At 34.1% G+C, this 21,559-nt stretch overlaps 1 protein-coding gene across 1 annotated transcript in view; it reads left to right on the forward strand.

Annotated features, from left to right (window-relative positions):
- LOC129805528 (titin) overlaps positions 1–21,559 on the forward strand; it is a 55,903-nt gene that overhangs the window by 9,684 nt on the left and 24,660 nt on the right. The window contains exon 2 of the mRNA XM_055853495.1: positions 18,739–18,839. Within this exon, the coding sequence (XP_055709470.1) occupies positions 18,755–18,839 (85 nt within the window). The 5' untranslated portion in view covers positions 18,739–18,754. The remainder of the gene's footprint in view (positions 1–18,738; positions 18,840–21,559) is intronic.

The following is a 21,559-nucleotide window of genomic DNA, read 5'->3' on the forward strand; positions in this document are numbered from 1 at the left end:
AGCGCCCCTAGCGGTGGTTTTATGAACTTGCGATGTTAGAAGGGGAAGTGGCATTTCACGAGAGCTTTCCAAAAAGCCCTCACTTTTTAAATTCTGACAATTAGAACCGGAGTTATGGCCATTTTAAGAAATTTTTTTTGGACCCTTATAGCTCGGGTCAGGGGGGTCGGGGAACCTTAAGTTTGGTATTGATGGAAAGCTCTAAGGCCCAGCTATAACATACTAAAATTTGAGCCCGCTCGATGCCATAGGGGCGGAGCTATTGAGAAAACAAAAAAAAGGGGGGTCTTCAAAATGGCGGAAGGAGGGGTGGGGGGTGGGGGGTCTATGCACCAAGTTGCAATTTTCACCCGATATATAACCTTTGCCGAAAACCGCAAGTCGATATCTTTTTTAGTTTAGGAGCTATTAAGCTCCAAAGAGCGGCCGGCCGGCCGGCCGGCCGGCCAGCCGGCCGGCCGGCCGGGAACGTAAATTAGCCACATATATATTCGTGATCAGGAAGTGCTGAAACACATTTTGGCCAAGTTTGAGGTCGATCGGACGACATGAAATTTTGTTAGGATTATAGTAGGTGAGATTGTTAAGAATCTCACCTAATATCATGTTGAGTGGAGTAAGTCTTCACGCTATATTGCAGCTGAGTGGCGCGAGAGTGGGATTATTAAGTAAGAAAGTTATGGCATCGATTTCGTGAGTGAAAGTCTTGTTGGATGATGGAAATGTGTGTGGTCGTGACTTACGTACAATCTCGTACAACTTTCAAAGTCAGTGTCATTCGCCAAGTTCGCGCATCACTGAGGCATACATTTTCCACGGTGCCAGAGGAATGGGTGAGGAGGACAAGTCACTTAATTTATTGCATAATATTTCACTTCTTCCATCTTGATACACTAATTTCACTGCCGGTGACATCATACCAACTCATACTCCTATCCAAAAAGACGACATACACTCCAGACTTGTGATCTCTTAAATCACTTGCAGAATTATCAAAAGGACGTTGAACCAAAAGTAGTGCCTGAAAAAAAAAACATCTCGCATAACCTTACGTGAAGTGTATTCATGAACTACCAAAAAGCAGTTATGGAAGAGTTATTGCTTGTATTTGGTAAAATTTCACATTAATTGTTGTAAAATAAAGTAAATATGGACAGTCAATGAACGCTTAATTTTTAGTGTAAGCCCCAGATTGAATCACCAATTTTATCGCGTGAATTCTAAGTCATGTTCACTCTATAAACAACCACTTGATATAATACATAACAATAGGATAGTGAGTTTTCATGTAAATATGGGTTAAAATAAACTATTTATATTCCGATTTATTCAGTAAATTATTCAACTGTCCAGACACCAAATAGCATTCATTGATGATAAGTTCTTGACACGATTTTAAATCACGTAGATACTAAAGGCTTGTGCTTCTAAAGATGATTTTGAAAGGCTTATTAGCAGTGCCCTAAGATCATCACTGATTATATATTTCAAGGTTGACTATTTATTTAACAGATTGTGTAGATATTATAAATAAGAATTTTTATTTGTGTACTTGTCAATTTAGATGTTCGAAGTTGTTGATGAGAATTCATGAAAATATAAGTATACATCTAAGAAAAAACGTAAAAGAACACTAGGAATAAGTTTCTAACAAGAAACAATTATATTACTTAATTTTTAGTAAAAGAAATATTAAAAAGTGGGAAAATCATCTTGTAGGTAGATGATCCCTGTAATTAAAAGATATTGCATTTATTACAACTACAATTTTTATTTAAATGTATTTGGTTAGAAAGAAAATTACAATGTTCAGGAAATAATATTGAAAAAAAATAGTAAAACATACCAGTTTGGTCATTAAATTATGCAAAATTGATCTGGGGAATCACTTTAACTACCAAGATGATTTATGACTTTTTATTTTTTCTTTGTCAAGAATTCTTCACTTTTTTTATATTAATTAAAAATTAATGAATCCCTTTTTAATTATCTAGTTTACAAATCTAATTTTTATGTTTGTGACACGCCTCGGAAGATCAGGATAATTTCATAAAATCAAAATTCACATTCCTCTTTCTTTCAAACGTTTTGCATACATCTATCCCACTTCTGATTTGAACTTGTTGTGGATGTTCCAATGAAGAAGAATAGCGTATTATGCTAATTTGAATTTACTTCAGAAAACCCTTTAATTAAGAAATATTCTCAAGTCGCTTTTTAAATCCTAAGACTTAAGAGATTCCGTTCTAACATACGTTATGTATTAATATTTTTACGACTTGTTCAAATGACCCCAATGGGCACGCCCCTTGAACTAAAACAGGAATTCGTTTAATTAATTTGCATTGGCGCGAAAAAGCACACTTGCGAAATGAATCTGAAGTCATCATCCTCCTCAATTGAGACTGCTGATGCAACAGCCACGAAAGTGGTCGGTGAACAAAAAAAAAACTCTGAAATTAATAACAATGTATGCAACATACATTGGATGAAAATGAATATTCTCCAATGGTTTTAAGAGTGGCATGAGGTGAATTGGGAGACAGAATGAGGGAAGATGAATGAAATGCTTATGATGAAAGAGTGAGATTTAGCTGGTGGGATACCTAAAGGCATCCAGAGGCTGTCGATGACGTCTAGAATCATCTTCACTTGATATTCTCACATTCGCGTGCAGAGATTCCCATTTTGCAAAACACCTCATACTGAATCTCTGCATCCCCAGGTGGCAGTTTGAGGACATTGCACTTGAGACAAGTTGCAATGCTGCTGGAAACTTTTCATGTCAAAAGTACACAGTGTGGCATTAGATCTTGCCGTTTTTATCTTCAACACATCCATCCATTTCCCTCAATTGCCCTTGTCTTCCTGTCGATGCCAGGACTGATGATGGGCTTGCTGGCAATCTCTTTCTCTCTCCTATGCCTATTTTCCACGAAAACCAACCTCTCAGGCGATTTCATTGAATTTATCTCTTCAAGGCGTCTTGCAATAATCTAGTCAGAGCTATCCATCCGCGGGTGTTCTTGGTGTGAAAGAACAAAAATAACGATATATAAAACTAATTGAATTTTAATTGAGACACGCACTTCAATCGTCACTCACAGTGTTGTATTACTTTAGCATTAATTGAACTACAAATTATTTACAAGAGTTGAATGTATTCATTTAATTACAGTAAATAATTCCGAATGTTATTATTTTCTAAATCACTAACAGTATTGCCTATTACTGTTGATTTTTTAAACACTGAATAACATTACCACAGTGTTAATTCATTTTCTTGTGTTTCACAATTTGAATTAAATTAAGGAAGTGGTTTGGCAAATTATATTTTTGACATAACTGTCAATTTTTTTTTACTTGATTATTTAAGAGATGTTCGAAATATTAAATTATTGAAGCATTAGAAAGTAGCAATTAACCGAAATTTAGAAGAAGTGTAGAAATGGTTCATAAAGACAAACATTTGAATAGATTGAAATGTAGAGGAAACTGGAGCACCACCGAATATGGGGTAGCACCAAACACTGGTTTTTTTTATACTACTTGGACTATGACGACCATTTATTTAATGGACAAGCATCCTTATAGTATCTATGAATTTATACAGATGTCCTCGTCCACTGAAGTGTACTATCTTATTAAAAAATCGCAGTCTTCGGTGCTACTCCGTGTGCTATAGTGCCCCAGTTTTCCCTAAGTGGAATGAAAAGCCCTTTATTTTCCCTTTGCCAAAATTTGGACGATAATATCACTGTTTCATTTTTTTTGTTACTACTCCATTTTAACTTTTTACTGCTCCTTTATACAATGCCTTTTTTATTAAAAAATATTCAGAATGAAAACATTTCTAAGATCAAGAATGAAATTCAGCTGTGAAGAATAAAATTTGCTTCGGGATTCAGATTTGTTTTGGAATCAAGGACAGACTGATCTGAGCACTTTGAGAAAAACAGAGTATCACAATAGGTGAGAATATGAAGGAATCATACCTAAAAATCAGGATACAGAATACAATTCAGAATATTGGAATACAATTTTTGACATGAAAGAGAATAATCCAAGTATCAGGAAAAAAATTATTATGCTACCAAGTAAACAATTCTTCAATCGAGAATAAAATTTAAGAATAGTATTTGTGAGATCAAGACTAAAGAATTATGGATTATTCTAAGTTCAAGAATAAAATAATTAAGATCACTGATAGTATTCTATGATCAATGGAAAAAAATCTTGAATCAAGGGTCGTACATAAAATTTTTAGTTTAGGGGAAGGCTTCCAGGCTCTGCACACACTCGGCCTTCTAAGACTTTACATTTTTCTTTCATTCTTTTAACGAATCTGACATAATTTTAATAGCTAGTCTTAAGTCACACATTTTTGAAAAAAAAATTGGTCAGATTCATTAAAGGATTAAAAGATTAAAGGAACATGGAAAAATATAAAATGTTCGAAGCTAGAGTATGTGCGAAACCTAAAAGCCTTCTCCTAATTATTTAATACATGAAGGAAAAAGGTAAAAATTAAAAGCATGGAAAAAAAACTTGCGTTTAAGAATATAATTATTGAGGTCAAAAGCGAAATCAAGTTTAAGAATAAAATTTATGAAACAGACAAAAATCTATAGGATCACGAATTGAAACTCTCGAAGACAATTTGTAAGATAATGAATCAATTAAAAAGAATTTTTGATACTGTAGCTTAAAATGAATTATAATCATGTTGGAATAATATTTTTGACAGTGGAATTTTTTCTCAATTTGACCTCTTTTCCGCTAAGTGTAGTTAGAAATGTTGACAATGAATATTACGCGTTATTAACCAACTCTTTTTGCCTCTGGCCAAGAATTCTCATGATTCTTTGATGATGTTTTAATTCTATTGCCAGAAAATTGAGATGTGATTCTCAATGGGATAATATATTGTGGTAATTCAAAGCGTACAAATCTGATGGCATTACACCATTGACACAGAATCACAGTGCTTTTTATTCGCCCATCATCAACATCCCGCAACAATTTGCGGAATAGCATTCCTCAGAAGCAATTATTGTGATCTAGAATAGATCATCACTGGCAGCGATAATCTTGCCACCTCATTTTGTAATTTCCTCGTTTGATTTTATGAGTGTACTCTTCATCTCTCAATACCACACCATCCACACCATCATAAACAATAATACGACAATTCTCCAGGCAGATGGTGGTGACCAAAAAGAAGCACCAAAAGGCTTATTCACCATATAATTAAAGTGTGTACGTAACAGGAGAGTGCAACGCACTGTACCTTATTCTTGCCCCGTGGTTAAAAAAAAAAAAAACATTAAAAACTAGGAAAAGAATGAAAAAAAAACCGCGGGTGAGATATTGCAGGAAAAAGGCGCAAAGAGCAGGGTGAAAAGAAGGTTTCTCTCTCTTTTTAAATAAGAAAAACCATATTCTTAAACTTATTGGATTTCCAATGTTGGTGTTCTCGAGAAATTGGCACCGCTCAGCGATAACTCACACACCGCTGAGTTTCACTTGAATAGATCACAGAAGGTGATAATTGCTGCACGAATATTTAAATTTATACTTCCTGGAGAGTTCATACCGTCGCGGCTCAATGGCCTGTAGGGATTTGATAGAAATGTGAAGAAGCAAAGAGGTCATCGACGAAGAGAAAATATCCATTTTGTCAGCCTGTCTTGCATCTTCTATGAACAAATTTCTCAGGAGAATCTTCAACATCACAAAACCGCGCATTCTCTTTTTTTTTCACTGCAAACTCTGGATAATAAAAGAAGCATCAACAATGTTGAGGCTTCTCAAAAGGCACACCAATCTGGGTGACGAGAGTTGGCTTAAAGAAGAATTTAATGGGATGGGATTGCCTCGTGGAATACATTTTTGCCAATTTATTTTAAAATTCTTTTATGGTGCTGCCCGTAAAGACTGGTTTTTGCCAAAATACTCATAACATCGCACCATTGGAGATTCTTTCTCTAGCTTTCCAATAAGGCGACCAAGATCGTTGTATTGTTGTGCGTTTAGAAGTCACCAACCCAGCTGACGTAGTGACCACGTGCGCACACCACATAAACCTTTAGCCGACACACTAGGTTAATGATTTATGTCAGTGGTTTAAATATTTATGCAAAATATTGCATAGAGCAATAATAAGAGTCTTCTATTGTGATCAAAGTTTAAGTTTTCTTAGGTATTTTTCGTTTAGAAAATTAGCAGGATGTTGTTGAAATATGTTTCTACATAAATTGTTCATTCACTCTATGCATTTAAGATGACACAAGTGCGCTCTTATGAATAATTGTTTCGAATTGTACAGCCATCTTAGAGGTTAATACATAGAACAGGAAATTTTTATGAAGTTCTAATTGGTTAGAAAACTTACAGCTTTGAGATTTATTCCTAATTATTTTTTTAATACTTACTATAATAAGAAAAAAATGCATTTAGCCTCTGGAAATTATGGGAATATGATAGAGCTAACGTTGATTTAACTTAAAAATAGGTCAATTAGTTATTAATAGGTCAAATATTAAAAGTCTATCAATATGTCAGATAGGGGAACCGAGGCTAGTCAGGAAATAAGATTTTTTTATTATAAATTATAATGAAATACTATAAATATTTTAACGAATTGAGAATCGATTTTGATTTAGTTAATAATCTTTTTAAAATAAACTAGAACATCCTACTGTATAATTTAGCTGCTACTTCTCCTATTTTTTGCTTGAAAATTATATAAAAATATACTTTAAGATATATGTTTCTTTATAAACTTTATAAACTCAACTTAAAATTTTCATGCTTTAAAGTTTTCAAAATCAGTTTATATTTTTATTTCGGATTAATTATTATAATATTTGTAGACTTAAGGCTTGATAAAATTTGAGACTTTAAAACTAACATACTTAAATAGGAATACAAAAAAAAAATTCCAAGGCGGTTTTAAAATTTGGAAACTCAATACTGCAACCTAAACTGAATAAATGATTTACATCGCTGAAATTGCGCAGCGGGAAAAGGGGCATCTTTGAATTGAGGAAATTTTGAAATTGGGTTTTTTTTCTCTTATTTTTAAATGAAACTGGATCTTTTTATGATATAATTTAGCTCAACAAATCAATGATGCAGCTGAATTACATAATGTAAGGGTGTCTACACATTGTAAGAAGTTTTCGTCAAAAATTGCTCTTTTGAAGGAAATCGTTCGGACTTTTGTAGGTAGAAACGTCAAAATTCTGTCAAAAATGCGATTTTTGACGAAAATTGCACCCAATGTGTAGAGCCCTTAAAGGCTTAATTCCATTTTAAAATAAGAGAAAAAAGCCCAATTGCAAAGCTGATTCACTTCCTTATTTTATAAATATTTTCTCGAGTTTCTTACTGTTTATTAGTACTACTTTCTTTTGTGCATTTCAATTTTTTATTCAAACGTATTCTGGACTCATTTTTAAAGTATAGTTACGACAAATGTTGCTTTAACTGACAATCTGAAATCTGAAAATTGGTTTTCTGAAATTGATATTGCTTCGCCCTTATTTTGCACACTAATTTAACAAATTTTTCTTCTCTGAAGTTTCCTATTTCTTTAAAATTCTGCTGAAGTCCAGAAAAAAAAAATGAAAGTTGTATTAGAAAAAAATGTACTTGCTTACGAGTCACCTGTCAAGTGGCATTGTCCAACGTGTCACGATGTGTGAGTAGCCACTGGAGATTGTCAGCCGGGTTGTTGCCATTCTGGGTGTAATTTTGCTCTTCCATTGAGAAGCCCCACACAGCATCTCGTGAGAATAGAAGAGCAGAAATCTAAAATGTGTGGTTTGTTGGAATTTAGCTCAGTTTTTCTTGCCACCATCTCACAAAACACTGTTTTTGTTGCCCATCTCACCAGAGGGAATAAAGAGAATTTGAAACTTTGTATAGCAACAAATTCAAAGACAAATTTGTTATTGCATTGTTTGGTGTGTGCTCTTTTTTCCCTCTTTATCGTCTTCAGACCTTTCCTTCAACCATTTCCTCCATTCGACTATCTTGGAGCAAAGTTGAACTTGCGGATAGTTCTTGCCTAATCAATATTTTCCTTTTGGTATGAATGTTTGGGATACACGTAGAATGGTAATTTGATGTATACAGCAGAACAACTTCATCCACTCACTGCCCCATTTCTTTCTGCAATAACATTGCCTTGGCATCCAGGAAAACTATAGTTAAAATGTACATTTAAATAATTACTACGCTGACGCACTTGTGAGTAACGGATTCGAAATTTAGTGTATTTTTCCCTCATATTTCCCAGTATCCCTGCACTATTTCATTTTGACGAGCTAGAAAGATCAATAGTAAATTGGTTGAAAGTCTTGACCTTAGATCAGGGTTTAAGACAAGGGAAGTCTATTTTGTTAGCCAATTAAAGCTCCTGTTTTAATTCTATATGCAAATTTAATTAGATGAACCATACAGTATTAGACATAAGAAAAATCATTTCAAATTAATTAACACCAACATCAAAATTTCAATTGCCTTCACTACAGAATTAAGATTCTTGGTCATGTTTTGATGGGGTCTATTCACAAGAAAAGTCGCGTAGCGGGAATTTGGTGATTTTGTTCAGTCACTGGAAAGATTAGCAGATCATGACTGAAAAATTCAGTCTCAAGAGGAAGTGGCTCATGGCAGATCAATCTACGTTGAAGATGGTGTGAATGGGGCATTTTTTGGCAGGAGGGGAATGTAATATCTTGCTCAGTGAAGATTCATCTTCCGGTCATGGATAAGATTACACAAAAATTCTCAGAATCTTCTCTATATTTTTTCGGTGAATTTTTCCCACAATTTGTGTTAGTTATAGCAGGTTGGCCTCTATGGTGGCAAAAAGCATGATATTAAGACACTTGAGAGAACACTCTCCATTGCGCCATTAATCGCCTTGTAATAGCAGAGATGATGATAAGGCAGAAAAAAAGGAATGCTGAGAGTAAAAAGATCCGTAAACAGTGAATAATTTCAATAGTGAACAATTAACATTAAACTGCTAATTAATAATTATTTCTCTATGGCTTTGGTTACGCTTCATTAGAGGTGATTTTTTTTTATTCCATATAATATACCTGTCCACCCAGTTCACGAGATTCTCCCCAGGAGATAGGTGAGCGATCTCGCGGTGCAGAATTGGAACAATCAACATTGAACTTCTCATGGGCTAAGTTTGAGGTCAAAATCGTAAAATGGCAATTACTCTCGGTGTACACAGTGTTCGTGTTGAGACAAAGAAAGACGATTGAGGATCTATTTCAAACAGTCTGAAGAGAGATATTACACTGTATGATTGACCATCATTCTGCGCATATAATTTATAGCTACCTCTTCTGCATTTCACAGCGATGGAACCTATATTCACGAGACGGCTTCATTCACCATCAATCCTGATACACGCTAAATGGTCATGTGCAAGAAGATATTGCATGGGGCGTATAAATCACTATAAGACATCGTCTGGCATTTTAAATTTAACCCTTTTTGGGAGAATAAATCCACATTAATGCGCACTTTAGTATGGAATAATTCATTGATGCTCAGGGAAATGCTAATAAAATTCATATAATTGAGTTTTAATGTTTGAATAATATAAAAATCAATATAAATAGCGAATATATATACGGGAAAAATTGCATATAAAAATTATATTCTAGTTTAATAAGGGAAGGGAATAAATTTACCGCACACATGAGAAAAAAAATTAAATTCTTCTATTTAGAAGCTTTGACAGCTTAGAAGCTCTTTAAGAGATTACACTTCCTGATAAAGTGCTCCCATTTCCAGGAGTCCGAGATTTTATGTTTAAAAATATAAAACCATTTACATATTTTGTTTCATAGAATATTCATAGAGTGCTCCAAAATCTCTTCATAGGTTTTTAATAAAACTGTTAGACTTCGTTCAAATACCAAAATCAAAAAATAGTGTTCCCTTTTCACTTTTAGAATCTAAAACTGAAAGCAATTTCATCTGGACTAAAGTATAGTGATAACTTACGGTGTTCAGGGTTGAAATTCAACCATGTGGATGAAGTTGTATGACTTGTATAATTTCTTACGATTTTTGGAAAAAAATTGATTTAGGATTGTATTAAATCCATTAAGAAGGACGTATCTACCAGATTTAAAAAAATTACTGAATTTCAAAATTCTTTTTTTTTTTTTTGTATCCCCCCTTCCCTAACCCCCCTTACCCAGGTCTTAGGTCATGAGACCTATTTTGACCATAATTCCCGATATTTACACAAACACCTAGCACATTATTTGCTGTACTCTTATTTCAAAATTTCAAAATTCTTTTATTATTAAAAGTTTCGTAAACTTTCAGTTAAACCACCAGTCTGAAACATGTCTTATTATCTATTTATTTGCATTCTGAGTTTATTTTTAAAATGGTTCTGTACCATTCTGAGATAATCTCCTTAGAATTGAAAAAGTAATAAAATGGTTCTGCTGAAATATTAAATTAATTCCCATATTTTCTCAATAAATGTGACTTTTATTGCTCCGATATTTGAAAAGCTAGGGGAAAGTGTCCAGTTTTAAAATAAATATTGATAAGTCATATTTATTCATCAACATTTTAAAAATTTAGTCATTACGAAGCTTGGGATCGGACGAAGCACGGGCACGAACGAAGATGGGAACGAACACTATTTTAGTAACTTGTTAACCCCCTTAAGACTTTTCGTAGACCTTAGTACATCAGCGTACAGGAATAATTAAATACGACTAGCAAGAATAATAATAATCAACAGCTGTAGAACATCACTTGGTTAAAAATTGTATCTCCTTCTGGTGTTGGTGTTGGGTTCAATGAGCTTTCGTCTTAATTTCATAGCCATCCGGAGTGCGCCTCGTCACAAAACACCTTTTTCCGCCATAAATAGTTGACCACATAGTCTTTTCATCGGTAAATATTAATGGCAAAAGAACTCCCCGCACAAAGTCAAACATTCCAGAGAGACTTGTGTCAATGGTCTGACCATGGTGGAAAAGTTCTGTTGATTTTGAACGTAAGAAATTGCATCAGCTCGATATGTTTTTCCCTCCTCGGCGCCACTTCAGCGCCTTTTACTGAGAAGTCTAAATTGATTTTGAATCTTGGCGGGATGAACAGAAAAAAAGTCCCCAAGAGCAGACGGAAGACAAATATTGCTTTGAATTCCCTTTGCAGCCCCATGATTGACCTCGTGATTCAAGAGTCAGACGTTAATAACCCCTTTTTCGCATCTGAGCACGACAAGTTCTTTTTTTTTTGTTCATCTCAGGGAACTGCCGGGATATCACTTTACTTTCTAAGAAGTGCTTCTGGGTTGTCGCAGAAGAGAAAAACCATTTTCGGCAATTACCCTTTACGCGCTTTTATGCGGAACATTAACTTTTGGTGGCTCTTGGCTCGGCTTTTTTTTTGTCTGTTTCATCTGCACACAATTATTTTAATAACATTCTCCTATGGAACGACATGAAGCTCCCGGATGACACACAAGAGAGCCATTTGATGGGCAAGCCAGCGAGACATGGAGAATGGAGAAGACTTGCAAATCTGACAAAGATGAGAATTTCTGGGAATCGCACGCAACTGTAATTAACAAACGGTCATTCATTTTTCAAGACACTCACTCCAGAGTATTTCCTTTTTTATCATCCACACTCCCGCTGACAGCTCCTCTTCCAAATGGTACCCTCCTCATCATCCAATTGCCATTCTGAGACGCTCAATATCATGCAATTTTGCACCAATACGATCAGGCCAAGATCTCAAGAACATCACTGAGTAAATTGTTAGAAATTAAAAAGACATGTTCTACGTTGAATACTTCCTCTCCTAGTATACAACTCAATTGATCGTTGCCCGTGGAAGATGGGCAAGTGAAGAGCAGAGAGATGATCGTTTAGCAAATTGTTTCATGATTTATTAATAATGCTGGCTGTGTCACAGAATTGGGTCAATCTCGTGCAGCTGAGGACAAGTCGTTCTATGAGATTGCATGATCGGATGCGCAAAATGATCTAGTCGGAGATTCTTCCACCGAATATGGATCTCTGGGTCTCAAGTAGAATTGGACATAAACAGCTCAATATACGCGCAATGAATGAAGTTCCCATCCATATCAAATGAAATTCTTTCACTCATTTACTGTAAACTCAGACTGACTTGGGTTAAAGAAGAGAGTTGTGGGGGGTGCAAGAACAGTTCTATCTGGACTTATTTAGTAGCAATTCATTTGGATTTGCAATTGTGAGATATCATATCAAATGTCATAAAAATACCCCATGCAAAGTCTTATTGGAATGTCCAGAGATGGTATGTGTGTAGATGGGATTGGAGATATTCTCAGAAGAATCTATTAATACTTGATTCTCATTACCCTGCTCAGTGGATAATCGAACGAGTAATTTTCAATTATATGGCTGACTGATCTTTCTATTTTAGTGAAGATGTAATGTATGCTAGAAAGTAATATTAAAGCATTACAATGATGTCAAAATGATAATATTAGCCTTTTGAAGATGATTTCATGAATTTGTTAAGCTATTCTAATACTATTCAAGAGGATTACGAAGCTTTACATTTAAATGAATTTAAAATATTACCTGGAGTCATATGTTATTATCGTAATCCTTATAAAGATTACTAATTCCGAAGATGGATATTAATGAATCATTGCTTGTTGTTTTTAACATTAATGATTTATACCAATAAGAAATAAGAGATTATTCAGGTTAAATGGTTTGAAAGTCCTAATGATAAATAAGGCGCGGGTTTATTATTTTATTTACTGACAAAATTATCTGATATTCTGGTTTGACCCTGACGACTGAATTACAAGTTCAAGTATTCCACTGTTTTGGTTCTGCACTTAGTCAACCCTTATACGGGCCTAGTCATATGATTTAAGTTCTCTAAATTCTTATCAGTGAAGATTCTTTTTAAAAAATTTATGACTTCTTGGTCATCAGGATTAATGATTGATATTTTTCATTGAATTCTAAAAAAAACGCATAATATTGCTGGGTTAGAATTTTGAGGCCCTTAAGAACTATTGGCCAAACCTCTAGTCCCAAAGATCATTTCATCTTTAAAGCTTTAGTTCGCGATACGTATTGTGCAAAAGATGTCTAGAGCATTTACAAAATTTGCAAAAACGTAGAATGTAAAAAACAGTTTTCTGAAAAAATACGTAAACTATTATTTAACCATGAAAATAATCAGAAAAAAACAAAATTATTTTTAATTTGTGAAAATATTTCTTATTGATATCCATCCACCTAATTAAATTTACTACCTAAAAGTACCAATTTTAATCTTTAATGAGCTAAGAATCTTTAATATCCCTATAAGGTCAAAGTTTTATTATTTAGTGATTTTATGTTCCATTTTTTTTGGAAGCTTTTCTTCCTATTATTTTTAAGGTCGGTACGATCAATTAACCAAGAGTGTCATACAAAATGTTCCAAAGGTTTCCAATTAGTCTCAAAATGTGTTCCCAATTATCCCATTTACCTTGTTGAAGAACCAGAAAGAGAAGTGGAATCCCCAATGGCAGATGAGCGAACGAATGGGCTTCAGAGATTGAAACTGACCTCACATAAATTTTGCCAAGTGAGGAGATTTCGTGGAAAAAATCATGACTACATTAAGCGGAGCAAGAGATGCAATTGAAAGGGATTCCCGCGCAAATCAAGCGTTTCGATATTGGAGTGTCTCTGTTACCGATATGGGACTGTTGGCGCTGTTCATAATTCCCTTGAATGGCCCGATGATTTATGCTTGAGAAGAAAGGAGTACTGGAAGAGCAACACCCAACAGTTTTATATCCCACAATTGTTGGCGGTTCGGATAGATATTGAAGTTTCTCCCTGGACTCCAATCCTCGATAAATAATTGAAATTCCTCTCACGGCGACCTGTACACAACTCGGACTCTTTTTCTGGACATTCTGGTGCTCAGATGCTGCAAGAGAGAAAGAGCCAGTTCAAGATTCAGAGATATTGATTTTTCCCTGTCTAAAAATATGACTTGAACTCTTAAACAACAGTTATAAAATCAAGTTCCATGTTTATCCATATTCCGTATGGAGGCTTCTACCACGACATGACTTAGGTATATAAGTGAGAGACGAGGAGGAATAGCTGATTAAATCGCATCTGTTTGAAGGCTACGCGAGAAACATAAAATACGCGCGCTTTTTCCATTCTTTATGCGTTCTCCCTCTATACTCCCAATTTTCTGACCATTTCTCCTCTGCACTCCAGAGATAGGCTACAGTGTGCCATAATTAATTACCCATTGAGAGTCCTAACTCTTCACCTGTGCCCACGTTGGGGGACTTTTTTTTTTTAAATTTCGGCATGCGATTGCTCTTTATCTCATTCTTCCAAACACGAGAACCATTTATCATGCCATTGAGATTAAGTCTAAATATACTCAAAATATTTTTAGTGGATTATTATCACTATAATCATCACTAACTGCATGGTGTGACCATGTAATTATGACGGAGAGCCTCATCAACACTCTGGTAAACACGCATTCCCCCGTTGATGTCTTTCCCGTTATCACGCATTGATCAGTTCTTGGTGCTTTTCTTCAACAACTCCTCGACCACGCATCGATGACACGCTGAGTATGGGGAAATACTGAGGGAAGGTATCTCGTAGTGCAATTGCTGGTTCCCTCAACACCCACTCTTTAAAGGCGGGAAAACCTGAGATCATGAGATGGATTAAATTTCCACAAATTCCAAGCGGTGACTAACTAAGAATGCAATCTTCATCTGCGGGCATTTTCTAAACGATTCATCCAAATTGGATTTCCTGCAGTGCGTGGAATTTTCTAAATACAAAAGAGGTTGCAAAGTATATTTTGGTTTAAAAAGAGATGACAAAGCGTCCCAGCTTCGGAGAATGCTCGAACTCACGAGATAGAACTCTCCGTGAATTAGTTTTTCGCATGATTTTTTGGTGCTTACTGATCTACTAGAAATCAAATTGATTTATAAATCACAAAAGCATTTCATAAACAAAAACTGGTAAAGTAATAACCATTTTAGAATGTTCTAGCATAAGTTACAAGGCAATTAATTAAGTGCTCTCGTATAAGTGAAACAAATATCCAGTTGAAATGCACTTCAGAATTTACCAATGTCAGAGTGTATGGAGCATTCACCTAGATAGCGAGAGGTCCCTGGGTGGAAGCAGGACTTTGAAAAAGAATTTTAATTTTTTTCTAAGGCAGGATTTCAATGATTTCACTATAATTTATGCTCTGCAATTTTACTTCATCTACTTTCTTTAATTGCAGAGCATAAACTGGATTGTAATCATTCTTTGAAACGTTAAACGTTAACATTAATCGATCGATATCTCATATCCCATTATATTATAGAATTATACCTGTTTTTCCTTTTTTTGTGTATTTTGCAATAAAAATTAAATATTCTTGGGATTATGAAATAAGGTAATTTTCTGATCTTAAACATTCACAATTATCCAGTTGACATAATTTTATAGGGAAACTCCTTTAAGAATTTGATCCAGACATTTTTTTTCTATTTTAACATGTAATGTGCTGTTCAAGTGTTTTTCGAAAAGCTTTTTTTGGAAAGAAGAAATTTTCCTGGTTTAGAGAAGGTGTAAAAGGCAAACTGGAGACGAACTTTTGTCCCTTCGGTAAATCCATTAACGAGCAAGAGATTCTTATTCAGTAGATCCATAACTGGAAATACTTACTAATCCATAAAATTTTGACAATAAAACTTAGTAAAAATAGATAACTTTCTCTTAGGAAAATATTAAGTTTGTTGAAACATTCAACATTTTTTTCATTTTTTCATATACCTTGGTCACAAATCTTGAAACTTTTTTTAGACTGTAAAACATCGAATTTAAAAATTTTTCGTTGCCCATTTTTATCTTACCCAACCCCCTACAAAATTGCTTATAACAATGAAAAGATTTTCTAAAATCAAGGGAATGCAAAAGACAACCTCTAACAATATAAATAATCCCTTGCACAGAAAACAAACTTTTCGCAAAATATTTTGTAAAAGTTTGTTTTCTGTGCAAGGGATTATTTATATTGTTAGAGGTTGTCTTTTGCATTCCCTTGATTTTAGAAAATCTTTTCATTGTTATAAGCAATTTTGTAGGGGGGTTGGGTAAGATAAAAATGGGCAACGAAAAATTTTTAAATTCGATGTTTTACAGTCTAAAAAAAAGTTCAAGATTTGCGACCAAGGTATATGAAAAAGTGAAAAAAATGTTGAATGTTTCAACAAACTTAATATTTTCCTAAGAGAAAGTTATCTATTTTTACTAAGTTTTATTGTCAAAATTTTATGGATTAGTAAGTATTTCCAGTTATGGATCTACTGAATAAGATTTCTATTTTAACATGTAATGTGCTGTTCAAGTGTTTTTCGAAAAGCTTTTTTTGGAAAGAAGAAATTTTCCTGGTTTAGAGAAGGTGTAAAAGGCAAACTGGAGACGAACTTTTGTCCCTTCGGTAAATCCATTAACGAGCAAGAGATTCTTATTCAGTAGATCCATAACTGGAAATACTTACTAATCCATAAAATTTTGACAATAAAACTTAGTAAAAATAGATAACTTTCTCTTAGGAAAATATTAAGTTTGTTGAAACATTCAACATTTTTTTCATTTTTTCATATACCTTGGTCACAAATCTTGAAACTTTTTTTAGACTGTAAAACATCGAATTTAAAAATTTTTCGTTGCCCATTTTTATCTTACCCAACCCCCTACAAAATTGCTTATAACAATGATAAGATTTTCTAAAATCAAGGGAATGCAAAAGACAACCTCTAACAATATAAATAATCCCTTGCACAGAAAACAAACTTTTCGCAAAATATTTTGTAAAAGTTTGTGAAGACCCTCTGGAAGTTTACAAAATGTTTGTGAATAGTATAACCTACTGACAAGTTTGTAAATGAATATATTTTTTCACAAACGTTATTTGTAACATGATTACGAATCACTTGATGAACATTTTTTTGTAGAAAATGTTGATATATTTAGTAACAAAAAAATATCATACTATTTTGCCATTTGTTTGTAAAGTTTTGTCGGATAAACAAAACTGTACGAAGAAATGGAAAAATTCTAAGAAAAAAATATTCTATTTGATATCTTTATCAGTGGGTTACATATAATTAATGAGTATTTTATAAGTTCCCAGTGGGAAATCAGAAACATTTACAAAATATATTTCTGGCTGTCCCAAATTGAAACTTTTCAAAATTTCCGAATTTACTATAATAAAAATTTTAAATGAATGAAATATTAAAAATTCTACCCTGTAACTGTCTCTTCGGTTACTTATGAGGAATTATTTTGAAAAATGAAAATATTTTGTAATGTCTTGTTGTTGAGATTTCATATCTTGCACGTGTATCTAAAAATAAGAAAAAAAAAACATGTAATTCAACTGAAACTGATGGAATTTCATTATTAATTTCCAATTTGGAGTGAAAGAAGCCAAATTTAGAAGCCTTCCTGTATTCAATTCCCATATCTGTCACTCTTTTCGAATATAAACCCAACCCAATCAACATTTTACGTGATCGTGGAAAGTCCAATCGGCCCAATCGATCAATTAGGCAGCTCATGAAAAAAGTGGAGACGTCGCAAGCACCTTTCTCTGGAGCTTTTCTTGTGAGAAAGCTTCTAAAAGTGCCGCATACCACGCGTGTTTGGTGTGGAGAAAAAAAGAAGTAGATCAAATGGCGATAATGTTGAATATTCAGAACTGTAAAGTAATTATTTCAATGTAGGCGCCTGGCTATTTTTAGACCCGTCCCCCCATCAATTTGATAAAACTGTAAATGGCCGGTTATCTCATCAATTTCTTTGAGGCTGTCTCTTGGGTGTCATGAGACCGCTGCAAGGCCGTTGAAAATTGAAATTCTCCTCCTCGCGATCGAGCCAAGTTCAATGGCTATTGCGAACGGAATTGGGTCAATCGAAATTCTAACACACAGTCATGGGCAATTAAAGTGATTTAAAATACGCATAATTAACAAATCAAATCACTCGACATCCACTTGTGACACCTCCGAAGTGGATCATTGATATTTTTCCTCTTTGATCTTCTCAATGGACTTGTGAGATGGGTTTTTTTTCTTACTACAGCATCACACTTCTTACCGCTCGATCGGGTTCGTCGTCTGCTGATTGAAATCTTTCGTTTGTAGCCACTGAAAAAGCACTTGCGAACTCCAAATTCAGTTAAGTGATGCCGACTTAGGCTTTTTAGGACACTTTTTACTGATCATAGTATTTTTTTATATTTTTCTTTTTCTATTTCTATTCTCGACATGGGTATAGAGGATATATAGCAATATTCTTAAGAGAAAATACGGAATTGTGGTCAAATACTGAGAAGATATGTTTATAAAATAAACACATTGACCTTCTTTGATGTTTTGAAGCTAAATTTAAACTTGACTTCTAATTTCAAAACTGCCTCAGGGCAGAGAAAATTAATCTTTCGTTGTTCAAGATTGATTTGGAAATACCCAAATATGCATGGATTATGCGCAAGTAGATAACTCAAGTTATAATTCTCTGACCTAAAGGAGGTCATTGAGAAGGTGTTAAAGAAGAATTCCAATTCAAATTTTTGTAGAAACTAATTTTCCTTTTATTGTTGTTTTTTTTTTTCCAGGCGAGAGACGTCAACGATGAGGAGAACGCATTCGAGCCCTCTGGGGCTCGAATTGACCACCCTTCTAGTAATGTTCACATTTGTGGGAGTATGTTTATCAGGTGAGTGGCAAAAAAAAATCCAAAATTTATAGTTAATTTAGCTGGAGTAACCATAAAAAAAAGTTCCAGAGAGTGCTGAAAATGACCTAAGCACATTTACTTGTCCATTTAGATTGGATGAGAGGAGATATCCATCGCAGGTTTATAGAAAAAGTTATCCTAAATTTATTCACCGTTAATCTGTACTCCGCCTTATTTCTTGTGTTTGTTCACTCGGAACAAGAAGTGAAATACACTTAGAACAATTATGCATAAAAAAACTCAATGGATTCCAGCAGGTTCTTCATTTAACGTCACATCAGCATTTCTTTCTGTTCCTCCGATGTTTTTCGGATCCCGATATTTACGATCCACACACGCATGTTGTATCGGAAGAAAAAAGTGCACTTTGTGAATAATATCCCATAGCATGCAATTAAATCACGAAACGATTAAAAATTATATACCTCGTGCTCAAAACCTTCTCCAAAGTGCTGCAATAAGTGAAATGAAAAGTTTTTTTTACTGAACCACCAATTCCCCCAAGATAGTTCCCGCGGGAGAAATTTTTATAGGTCTCTCTTCTTTGGCTTTTACATTCCGTAAAATTTCTCGCATGATGCGGGGGGGAATGATGAAGAAATTACCGATGGATGGACCAGTGAGCAAAAAGCTATTTGGCTTAAGAACACAACATAAGAAAGAGATGCATGATTTTGGAAGGCATATAGAAAAGGTTCCGTTTCTCCCATATATACATAATAATCAAATTTCATCGGATTGAAGTTTATGTCCAAAAAATCAATTTATTTTTGGGAGGTTAATGCTCTCTGTACACTGTGGATTCGGCCAATCGCTTCGATGGCTCCAATTAGCATTTTTGGATTAAAGTAATTCCTCAGGGAACTTACAAAAAAAAAATACACAAGAGGCTATCACATGCACAAACTCGCGATTGCGTGCAGGTGTTATTCAACAAGTGTATCACTGACCCCTCGAAATGGTCTCCCTATCAATCTTATCTAAATCACCAAATTGCATTTACATAAATTTGTCCCCTTTAGCGTTTAAATCTGTACGCTTGTCTTCTACAGAGTGAAATCGGGCAGATAAATTAAATGAGTTTGTTTAAAAAAAGGTCACATAACGAGATATCATGAATTTAATTACATTTTTGCATAAAACACGTGTAAAAACAATACTTTATTACAAAATGTATATTCACTGTTATTCTTATATTGATGATTTAAAAAAAAATTCAATGTGTACGAACGTGTAACAATATGGATCGCAACGTGTGATCTCATAAAACATTTTAGTTCAATCTCGTACTGTGATTGGCGAAACGAATAAAGGGACTAAAGCTTTTATAGTGCTACAAATCCTTTAGGGGGGTTTCTTAACTACAAGGTCAAAAGAGGTACATATATTGCTTTAAATATGTAGATCAACTGAGGAGATAATTTAAAAATTTCAGAAGATAATTTGAATTATTTGATGCGCTTTCACTGAGAGAAATCCGAAAAAGTTAAAATAACATTCCGGAAATGTTAATTTTACCCCGCAATATTGATCCGAAATCGGTGTAAATATTACCCTTTTTAGGTGTATTAGGGGTTAAAGTTACACTTTTTCATGTTAATTTTACCATTAGAAAGGTGTAAAATTAACATTAAAAAATGTTTATATATTTTTACACCTAAAAAGTGTTAAAGTTACGAGGAAAAAAAGTTAATCGCACCCCCTTTTTTCTCAGTGTTCTGTCCACTTTTTATTTCGACAATTTCTTCGATATGGCGGGAAAGATTAAGAAAACAGTAATAGGTGGAATAAAACGAATAAAGTTTTATTCTTTTAATTATTAAAATCTCTTCTATTTGAATTAAAACAACTATTAATCTATCAATAATCTGTCTATTTTACTGCATTACCGATTATAAAAAATTAGTTAGGAACAATTTATATACTTTTCACAACGAACAGTGATCAGCTTCATAGTTAAAATCCTGAGAGATTGCGTGCGTGGTTTTTAGGATTTTTTTTTTTTAAAGGATTTCTTATATCTCATATCTGTTTATACCGTTTTCACTTATAAAATTCATAATCTGAAACTCAACTGAAGGAAATGGGAAAGAATGCTTGGAGCCTCTTCCTTGTGGTAATATTTTTCAGCATTAACGATACGCCTTTGGTCAAATTAAAAAAAAAATCATTTTAACTTTATTCCAATTTCCTTTGCCTTATCTAAACGAACGCATAAATTTTGAATTAAAATATCCAGTGGCAAAAGCCACGACAAATCCGCTAAATGTGATCCTAAGGAATGTGAACCAAACGAAGCGTGATTAAAAGTTCGTTGTTTCGCACAAAAATGGGGTTTTTGACACCCAAAACACCGCAATAATTATGTAATTTTGCTCAATTGTCGGATCATTTTCGCGCACGAGGCGTATAAAAAAAAGTGCCAAAAAATCTTTCTCTTCACTCCATAACATCTTCAACTTGCCTTACATTCACCTTTTCCTTCCATCATCCGGCAGAGAAAAGAATGGCGCATTCACTGTCAGCATCAACTCAAGAATGGTATGGCCTTTCCAAGTTCATGGCTACATCACTGGAGTCACATACGATGAAAATCGCGCGCCACAAGAAATTGCTGCCTCTTTTTTTTCAATTCCATAGCATTATCTTCTGTTACATGCAAAGAAAATGATTTCTGAGTGTGAGAGTCGCAAGAAGGT

Source organism: Phlebotomus papatasi, chromosome 3 (assembly GCF_024763615.1).
Source record: "Phlebotomus papatasi isolate M1 chromosome 3, Ppap_2.1, whole genome shotgun sequence".
NCBI classification, from domain to species: Eukaryota; Metazoa; Arthropoda; class Insecta; order Diptera; family Psychodidae; genus Phlebotomus; species Phlebotomus papatasi.